This window comes from Solanum pennellii, chromosome 3 (assembly GCF_001406875.1).
Source record: "Solanum pennellii chromosome 3, SPENNV200".
NCBI lineage: Eukaryota > Viridiplantae > Streptophyta > Magnoliopsida > Solanales > Solanaceae > Solanum > Solanum pennellii.
Genome location: NC_028639.1, coordinates 73,941,276 through 73,952,155, shown reverse-complemented (window position 1 = coordinate 73,952,155; position 10,880 = coordinate 73,941,276). Strand labels below are relative to the sequence as shown.

General features: G+C 31.2%; 2 protein-coding genes across 2 annotated transcripts in view; both read left to right on the top strand.

Annotated features, from left to right (window-relative positions):
• Positions 1-5,052: 5,052 nt before the first annotated feature.
• On the top strand, positions 5,053-7,232 carry LOC107014858 (GDSL esterase/lipase APG-like). Its single transcript, XM_015214967.2, has 5 exons — positions 5,053-5,476; positions 5,735-5,865; positions 6,076-6,309; positions 6,474-6,729; positions 6,817-7,232. Exons 1-5 carry the CDS (start codon positions 5,215-5,217, stop codon positions 7,011-7,013), a joined length of 1,080 nt encoding a protein of 359 aa, XP_015070453.1. The 5' UTR covers positions 5,053-5,214; the 3' UTR covers positions 7,014-7,232.
• A 1,946-nt stretch (positions 7,233-9,178) lies between these two features.
• Positions 9,179-10,880, top strand: part of LOC107012664 (GDSL esterase/lipase APG-like) — a 5,151-nt gene continuing 3,449 nt past the window's right edge. Inside the window, exons 1-3 of the mRNA XM_015212568.2 lie at positions 9,179-9,629; positions 10,001-10,131; positions 10,326-10,559. Of these exons, the coding sequence (XP_015068054.1) occupies positions 9,194-9,629; positions 10,001-10,131; positions 10,326-10,559 (801 nt within the window). The 5' untranslated portion in view covers positions 9,179-9,193. The remainder of the gene's footprint in view (positions 9,630-10,000; positions 10,132-10,325; positions 10,560-10,880) is intronic.

Genomic DNA, 10,880 nt, shown 5'->3' with positions numbered 1-10,880 from the left:
AAAAGTCGAAAATACCTCGAAAATAAAACAAACTCTTTCGAAATCATTTTTTTCGATAAAACATAATAAAAAATTTAAATTTATCGAACACCGGATAAAAAATAATAATTAAAACTTGATTAAATATGAGTCCTGCAAATGGGGCAATTTTTATTTATGCTACTTACCAACCAAAGCATAATGCAATCAGCGTGAAATTTATGGGTACAAGCCGGAACAACACCGTATCTTTCCCCCTTTGAAAACTCGATAAACAAATCGCGCAATCGTTCTCCTCATTAATGTTCGATTTTCCGCTTTCGTTTCCTTCAATGAAAATCAAAATTTCATAATTATCTTCTTCGAGTGATTCCGCCGGCTGCTGCGGCGGGCTGAAATTAGGTACAGATGCGGCGGAGGAAGGCAGCGCGTGGCGGGAAGAAATTGGTAATACGACGACGTTGTTAGATGAAAGTCTTCTTCTTTCATTCATTAATTAATTCTGATAAACTTCGTTTAAGAGGTTTAATAACAGTAAAATCCTTATTTACAATTATTAAATTGATCAACACACGTAAAAGATACAAATAAAGTTAGTTTTTTTTAAAATTAATTTATATATATATATATGGTAATGTTTAGTACTAATACTATTTAATTTCTACTTTTATAGTAGGTAAATGAGTAATACTTGTGTAGTTGCGTTAGTCACCTTTTGAAAAATAAACCAAAATACATTTATTGTACTTTCTAAATCAAGTTTAGATTATAGCTATGATTCTCTTAATTTACTTTTACTTAGTCCTTATACTTTAAAAAAACGTTTACTAATTATTAATCTAGTCAAAATAAACCAAAATACATTTATTGTACTTTCTAAATCAAGTTTAGATTATAGCTGTGATTCTCTCAATTTACTTTTACTTTAGTCCTTATACTTTAAAAAAATGTCTACTAAATTATTAATCTAGTTTAAAGAATCAAGAGCTAATTATTACTTAGTTTCTGATTTATTTTTATAATTAACTATAGTTATAACTTAAAACATTAGATTTATTGTTATTTTTTTGGAAAAAAATGTGGGTGGGGAAGAGAAAAATGGAGGAATTTATATATCTAATTTTTCAATTCAATTTGATTATTTTTGTGTTTTGTTTAATTTTTAGTAAAATTAAAACCAAATTAAATAATATCAATTTTTAAAATTTAAAAATCAAACTTAAGCAAACCAAATCAAACATTAATTCTTTTATACGATTTGATTGAATTGAGTTGCGATTCAATTTGATATTTTTATCGTAATCGTGAACAATCCTAAAAATAAATTATATAAAAAACTTACATAAAAATACTATGATAAAAATCTTCTACTGCTGTAGTGAATATTGCATTAAATTTCACGACTTTCCAAGGGATTTTAGCAGCTAGCCTATACTCTTTCTGTCTAAAATTGTTTGTCATGTTACGCTTATCGAAAGTTAATTTAACTAATTTTTAAAGATAAATTGAATCACATTAATTCGATATTTTATATAAAAAGATTAGAAAATTACTATAAATTACTATATAAAAATTACTATAAATTGCAATTTTTTGCATATTAATATGATTAAAAAATACATCTTAAAATGTTAGTCAAAATTTTTATAGTTTGACTCTAAAAATAGAAACCATGACAAACAATACCGGACGAAGAGAGTATGTTATAGTGGCTTATTTATAATAAATTACTCCTTTTATCTCAAAAAGGATGTATAATTTAATTTAGAATGAAGTTTAAGAAAAGAAAGAAAACTTTTTAATCTTATGATTCTAAATTAAATTTATGTTAAATACATTAAAATACTCTTTAATTTTATGATCTTAAATATGTCATATGAAAATTGTTAAAAAAAAATTATTCTTTTAAACAGATTAAATTAAAAATGGATTCATTCTTTTTTGAAACGGAGTTCGTAAAAGAAACTTGAGCATTGCACATGAACAACTCTACAGCTAGTAGCTAGTGACACCAGTACAAGGTAAAAATAATAATTATATTAATTGATGAGTACAAATACAATGCAGAGTGTGACCAATTTATGTATATTAACATTAATATCGATACATTAATAATAATGAGCCAGCCCTACGAGTCTACTTTAGGCTAGCAAAGAGAATTTATGGTTCGAACGTACATTATTGTTTTCAAAAATCCATAGATATGCAGAATTATTTTTTTTTTATCTCTACTCAGATCAAGAGAGAAAATACGAAAATGACTTTGAATTTACCTCCAATAATTTTATTTCTTTTAGGAATATTAGATAGAGAGGTGGAACTGAATTCTGCCAAACCGACTTAAGTACAAATTGCCAGAATAGTAATTAGTACTAATAAATGTGCCACTGAGTAGCATTAGTACAATCCTTTATTACTATAATAAAAGTATTATCTTTTTAATCCCTTTTTGGGTTTGATTTCTAAAAAATATGACAAAAATAGTTCATGTCAATAGAGCTAATTCTCGATCTATTTTAAAAAGGATTTCACATTATAAAATTAAACATGTTAAATATGTAGCTCTAGAAGTGATTTTCGTTATCTCAAAGCTATTAATGCAACACCAAAAATTAGTTAAGTTAGGAACATTGAAATTCGTTAACAGTGACTTTCTAATTCATCCGAAAATGTTAAGACATAATTAAGTAACAACGTTCTTTCTTTAATTAATATTTCTAAAAGGAAAAAAAATGTTTTAAATATATAAAAAAAATACATTTTTGATCATAATTTTGATTATCCATGACCATCACACGTCTTGGTGGTGTTTTTTTTTGTATGCATTCAAGTTTCATTGCGTTACGACTTTAAAGGGATTCAAGTACACACGGTTTCTATGTAGTTGAATTGTTAATGCAAAGTTAATTATTTTGTACTGATCGAGTGGAGTGATAAATACTCATTTATTCTTAATCAGAGGTTTTAGATTTGATATTTAATCGATTTTGTTAGGGAGCGTTTTAGCTAGAACTTTCTAGTACGAATTCAAATCCAATCGGATTGTAATAAAAATATCGGACACCAGATGAAAAATTGAAAAAAAAATAAAATATATGGTAGTAGTTACTAGTTAGTAAGTGTAGAAGAACAATCATGGCATATGGTTATGGAGATGATGAATATGAGAGTGAATGGTTCTTCTTCACATTTAAGAGCTTTGCTGCATACTGCTTTTGAAATCACTCTTTAAAGTCACTTGTCTACCATCCTTGGACCAAATTTCTCTCAAACCTAACTTCCTTCTCATTATTGTTTCAATTATCAACAACACAACCAACATGAACTTGTTGCATCGTTGTACCTACATGTGACGTCCTTGTCTATAAATTCGAGTAAAACTCAATTTTGAAAATTATAAATTTGAGTAAAACTCAATTTTGAAAATTAGCTTATAAGGGAAGAATTGTTCGAGACCATACCAAGAAACCAAACACCCATTCACCACTAATATGGGAGAATCAACACTCGTCGCACACCGGTGACATAACATTCGAAGCATGGACAATATAAGATAGGTCCAACATTTAATAAACACAATAAAGTGAGATAGAATTGATAATTAAAAGCTACTTTAAGTCTAATTTAATCTCACAAGCTAGTTCACGAGAAAAGGATCGTCCAAATATTCTATCCACAACCAATGTGTCGTGGGAGAATCAAAGTAGGACTAGTTTTTTCAAGTAATAACAAAATACACCGAAAAAAAGAAGAAAAGAAAAAATAGGCAACATATAGTACTCCCTCTATTCCCGTTTATATTTTATATTACTTAATTTATAGTCACATATATTGAGACCGAAAATAAGTAGGTGTAAATGTGGAAGCTAGCAAAGCAAACCTCGAAAGATGACGAGTAAGAAGACAACGAGAAATATACCAAAAGACACAAAGATTTAACGTGGTTCGGTCAATCGACCTACGTTCACAAAGGAGATGAGCAATCCACTATAAATATGAGAGTACAAAATACAGAGAGAAACAACCCCAATCAATTCACTCGGAATACATGGGAGGTTCACACAAGTGATAACGTATCAAGCTTGTGACCCACAAATTCTCCCCCTAACCAAAACTCTCAAAGCCCTTTAAGACTACATTGTAAATGCTGATTAAGTTAGAAGGAACATATCTCTATTTATAGAGTTCTAAACCTTTTCCTACTTGAAAAAAAATTAGTCAATCCAAAACCTTTTCCTAAAAGAAAAACATATTTATGATAAGAAATTTAGGACAAATAAAACCTAACAACACAAATATCTGTCACTTATTTAGATCGTAAATTTTAAAAATCTTTATTTTTTTTCTTAAATTTTGTATCAAAGTCATTCTCTACTGATCCTATGTAACACAAACTGGTATCCAGATGTAAAATATATGTATAATGCCTCATCCTTTGTGAGGCAGGCAGTGAATTATGAAAGAGGGAATTAAGTGTATCACATGCATGCTCCCTAGCTAGCTCGTGGCCGCAGCCCAATGCTATACCAAATGCCTCTCAACTACTTCCTTTTTTTTCATTATTAGCTTCGTGTTAGAATTGACAACATACTTACTCTCTATCTCTATAATTATTGCACCCTTCCAATTTTGATCAATTTGTGAGGTTGACAAACAAACCTTCTTATTGTCTATACTGGCAATGAAAGCCCTGTTTAATGAATAATCTTTCATTTTTGTTTTCAGGGATAATGTCTAAATTTACCGTTTGTCTACAAAATATCTTAATTTTACTCCTTGTTATACTTCTAGGAGGACATGACAAAAGTATGGAATACATGAATGACCGTGTAATTCGGCTCAAACTTTATATTTATATTAAAAGTTTCACTTAATATATCTTTATTAAATTTTCAGCATGGAATTGAATCGATTCGGCGAGTTAAAATATTGTAAACTTAAATTTATTAACTAGGAGACGATTTTGTTAATGATGATTGATATAAATAATCTCAATGTTTATGAAAAGGTGAAAATTAAGATATTTCGTACTGACTATATTTACATTAATTTTAGCAACTTGTGAATTAATGGCACTTAACTACCTCCAAAGCGGCATTAATGGCTATAGCTCAACCTTCATCTCCCTTCTTTGAATGCACAGCTATTCATCCTTAGTCGGTTCTGACTTACATTTGGCTCACTATAAAGTTTTGGTTGAGGAAAGTCAGTGACAAAGTACAAAGTTTTGGAAATATGGGTATCTACAGACAGCAAAAATTGGCATTTTTCTTTGTGGCTTTATTGGGCTTTATTCACATCCGTCTGAATAATGCTCAAAGTTCCACAACACTTGTTCCGGCAATCATTACATTTGGCGATTCCGCTGTGGATGTAGGAAATAATGACTACATTCATACTCTCTTTAAGGCTAATTATCCACCTTATGGAAGGGATTTTGTCACTCGTCAACCCACCGGTAGATTCTGCAATGGAAAATTAGCTACTGATATCACTGGTAAGTTATTTGCTTTGAAGTTTGAAATTTATTGACTCGACTAATTCATAATTTAGTGTTCTCCATGGATTTGACAGAATTCAATAACTTCAATTCAAGCTTTGTAACGAATAGTCCAACAGAATCCATAAAAAAAAATTATAATTTAAAACACATACTCTAAAAATTCTAGCTTCGTCTTTGAATTTACAGTACCCTGATACGTAACTATATACTATTAATTTAACAGTTGTGGTTTAATATTTTTTAATGTTGTAGCTGATACACTTGGGTTCACTACTTACCCGGCTGCATATTTGAGCCCTGAAGCATCAGGCAAGAATCTACTTATTGGTACTAATTTCGCTTCTGCTGCTGCTGGATTTGATGATAAAACCGCCATCCTCAACGTAAGTTTTACAAGCACTCTGTTTTTTTTTTCTTACAGTAATCATAGTAAGGTTTGGTGAAGAAACGATGTTAGATACAGAGCAAATAATGAATTGTTGATTTATTATTGTAGCTAAAGACCGTTTTTGATGTAGTGTTGAGTTGTGATCAAATTTAGTTAATTTGCGGAATTGGGACTAACTATTAATGACAATTTTTTGTTGATGCAGCATGCAATTCCATTTTCAACACAGATGCAATACTACAAAGAGTATCAATCCAAGCTAGCAAAAGTTGCAGGCAGTCAAAAAGCGGCATCCATCCTAAAGGATGCACTCTACATAATAAGTGCAGGAAGCAGTGATTTCTTACAGAATTACTACATCAATCCGTATCTTAACAAACTCTACACTCCTGATCAGTATGGTTCTTATCTTGTCGGCATATTCACTAGCTCCGTCAAGGTAATAATTTGTTTCATGATGCTATTTTGGTTGTAGAATTCGACACTTAATGCTTTTTAGTGAGGATGATCAATTCGTGTTTTCAATCAAACTTGAATTAAATTAGTTGCGAAACACTACCTCTAGTCTTTACCAAACGGCCCACCATAAATTTTGTAAAACAGGATTTGTATGGGCAAGGAGCAAGAAGAATTGGGGTAACTTCACTTCCACCATTGGGCTGTCTACCAGCTGCTAGAACATTATTCGGATTTCATGAGAATGGATGTGTTTCAAAGATCAATACAGATGCCCAACAATTCAACAAGAAAATGAATTCAGCTGCAACACAGTTACAAAAGCAACTTCCAGGACTTAAGATTGCTGTCTTTGACATTTTCCAACCCCTATATGACCTCGTCAAATCTCCATCAGACCACGGTAATTTATTTTTTCATATAAAGTCTACTGCTTATAAAAAATCCTGCATACGACACTGTTATTGACGTACTTTTTGGTGATTATTAGGATTCGCGGAAGCAAACAGAGGGTGTTGTGGAACAGGAACAGTGGAGACAACATCATTATTGTGCAACCCAAAATCACCAGGAACATGTAGCAATGCAACACAATATGTGTTTTGGGATAGTGTGCATCCATCTCAAGCAGCTAACCAAGTTCTAGCTGATTCACTCATTATTCAAGGCATCAACCTAATTGGATAATTAATCCCATAAAAAATATGTGAATTTTATATGTAAGACCTTTTAAAGTTACGTTGTGATTTTCTTTTACTTTTTAAAATTATCGTTTTCTTGTTGAGATGCATCAAGATGAAAATGATGTTTGTATTAGTTATTTTTACTGTTATTAATGAGTGTTGGCTTGGAAAAAAATGTACTAAAAGGAAAATTTAAATTGAAAAGTCTCCTCTTATTTTTCAAGCCTTACGATAAACATTTATTCTCATCCTAACGTATAAAAAATGGCTCATAAAATTTTCATCTGCTTTTTGATAAAAAAAATAATCGCAATCTTTATTTTTTCGCTGAAAATATCACTCAAATTAATACCCGAATCTGATTTTTTATTGTAATTTAAAATAGCACTTATCATGATTGGCCATATATGTTAGTACTTCACTTAAAAATTAAATCCACCATTTTTTAAACCCAAATTCGCTGACCCATTTGATTTGAGGATCAAACCCATTTCTTCAAAGGCAAACTCCGTTGCAAATACAATTTTTTTTGACAAATTTATCAGTAGACAAAGTGCTTAGCGATCTTTTATTAGAAATAAAAAGAAAATCTCAAGAAGCTAAATCTTATCGTACCAACCCTAATGAGGTATTTTGTCATCACCATAGTGTTTATAATACAGTGATGATATTACAATGATGATGCTTAAATATTAACAATCTTCATACGTCAACTTCCATGCCAGGTCCAACACCTGAACTATGAAGTATAGTTTCATTAAACGTGAAAGAAAAATAACAATTCATACAAAGAAATATAAAAATAAATAATATGAAAACTCAGTGATGCTTCTAGCTGTCGATAAGTCAAATGAATGTATAGATTATTCATAAGAATATGAAATTTATTATATAAAATAATCGAATCCAAAATAAATGGGTGTGCGACGCAACCTGGGCAAATTTCCAGATGCACTTTCACTTTCGCTGCCTCTTAGCTCACTTTTCCTTTGTATTGGGTAGTATCCCTTTCTATTTTACTGTTGTAATTTATTTTCTTTAAATTATTACTATTTTTTTAATTTCTTGAGATAAGACTTCTAATCTAGGTCTTAAACCCAAAAAATGGTGACAAAAATATGCTCAGGGAGGGTGAGGTTTTGTTCTAAACAAGGGCAAATTTCATTTGCTAATCTCTTTATATGTTTAGGTAAATCAGAAAATATATTGGAGCCTCATCAATTCTGTGACTTTGTCTACTGGCCTCTTAGCTTCTTTGAAGCAATGATTGTGTCTTCAATTATTTTCTGACACTTCTTGTCAATTTGCTTTAAAATTCTCCATAATGGTATGCTAGAGATCAAAATACAACTTACTTTAAAACAAATGAAATATAATGTTACGCAAGTAATAACAAAATATAATACGTTTTTAGTTAAACATCAGTCTTATGTTGCAAAGCTATAAATAAATTAATACCAACACCATTGCAACCGGCAAAAAGCAGTAATGGGCTAATGGCTAGCTCAACGTACCTTCTATTTTTATTTTTTAAAATTAAAATGACGGTACTCAAAATTTGCACGTATCATGGTGATTAGTGGCGGAGCAACACTCCTAGACCTAACATTAATGAAAATTAATAAGAAATATAATGAAGATGAAATAAATCTGAGCTCCACTTTTTTGTGCTAATCAGTATTTTTAAAGACGTTTTTGAAAAAAGTCTCAAGTGAATTTATTAAATATAGTAGATTCATGAAACTGATTACTTAAGATATACACCGATATACAATAGAGAAAAACAAAATATATATATATATATATATATATATGTTTATCACTTTAAGGGTGTGGGGAAGTTAGCCCCAACCCCTACCATGTCTATAAGACTATAACACCCAAAAAATTATAAAAGTAGAAGGGGGATGGACCTAACCTCAGATAGATATATAAAAAGGCTGAAATGACATAAATTTTCATACTATAAGCATAATACATTGATTCAACTAACACAAAAAAAATTATATTTGTGGCATCTTCTCCTTGTGAATTATATACCTAACCTTAATCATAATGACTCGCCAAACAGATTTTAACAAAAACGTATTAAAGCCTTAGCTCTAAAGTAGGTAGATAAGCAACAAATTTTCAAAGTTCTGAAGAAAATTGAGTAATGCTGATAGAATTATGAAGATGAAATAAATGAGGACCTGGGCCAGTGTAGTCTGTTTTCCCTTGCTGTTTCAGGTCCCTTGTATTGAATGCAGAATTGTTCATCCTTTAATTATTGATGTGATCAGACTTGCAACATACTGTGATCATTATATAGTTTTCAAGTGTCTAGCTAACACACATTGTACTATCCATTTTTGGAGAATGGGCATCTACAATAATAGACCAGCATTGATATTGTTGTTGGTGGCGTTATTGGGTTGTGCGATCCGTTTGAATAGTGCTCAAGAATCAACAACGCTTGTTCCAGCAATTATTACCTTTGGGGATTCAGCTTCTGATGTAGGAAATAATGACTACATTATTACTCTTTTTAAGGCTAATTATCCGCCTTATGGAAGGGATTTTGTAACTCATCAACCTACTGGTAGATTCTGCAATGGCAAATTAGTCACTGATATGACTGGTAAGTTAACTTGCTAATTCCTACTCTAAAGTGTTTAGTATTGACAACTTTAATGAGTTACGATCACTCAACTAACAATTTTTACTTCAGAAACTCATTCAACTTTGTTTCGTAACACAAAAGTCACACAACTATTGTTCACCTATAAGGTTAATCATTCAACCAATTCAGGCGGTATTTCCACTAGATATTATTTACATAGAAATTTTTTTAAGCTGGATTTAGCAGAACTCATTAACTTCAACTCAAAATCTGTATTTATATTTAAAGATTCATTCAAAATAAAATTTCTAGATTCGCGTTTCTGAATTTATTTATAGGATCCTGTTAGTTTTTAGTTATTACTATCAAGCTAACGTATGTGGTTGTAGCTGATGCACTTGGCTTCACTACTTACCCGGCTGCGTATTTGAGCCCTGAAGCATCAGGAAAGAATCTCCTTATTGGTACTAATTTCGCTTCTGCTGCTGCTGGCTATGATGATAAAACAGCCATCCTCAACGTAAGTTTTACAAATGCTCTGTTCTTACTGTTGTCATTATATAGTCGATGTCTTTACTAAAACAAGCAGATCGTGAATTGTGTGTAACGAGTTGTTGCTAAAGACCGTTTTTGTTGTAATGCATCTCTGGTTATCTAATACGAATTTTGAATTTGGGGCTCAGTGTAGTTAACAATTTTTTTTTGGTGATGCAGCATGCAATTCCATTGTCTAAACAAATGCAATATTACAAGGAGTACAAATCCAAGCTAGTAAAAGTTGCAGGCAGCCAAAAAGCGGAATCCATCATAAAGGATGCACTCTACATATTAAGTGCTGGAACAGCTGATTTCTTACAGAATTACTACTTCAATCCTTATCTTAACAAAATTTCTACTCCTCGTCAGTATAGTTCTTATCTTGTTTGCATATTCACTCGCTTTGTCAAGGTAATTTAGTGATGAATTAGCAACAAAGTTCATAACTAATTTCAACTTTTTATTAGTGTTGGGTCGCAAGATGTTGGGAATTAAACACACAACACACACAAATAATCTAGAGAAAAAAGAAACGGAACACAAACGGGACACACAAGAATTTAACGTGGTTCGGTTTCCCTACTCCACGACTGTAACAGGAGGATTTTTATTTCACTTGTGCTGCTGTAGAATTACAAATACAAGGATCATATTTATAGGAAAGCCAAATGGTTAACCTAGGGTTTCAGTAATGGGTCGGGCCGGCTCACAAGCCTCCACAAAGCCCAACAA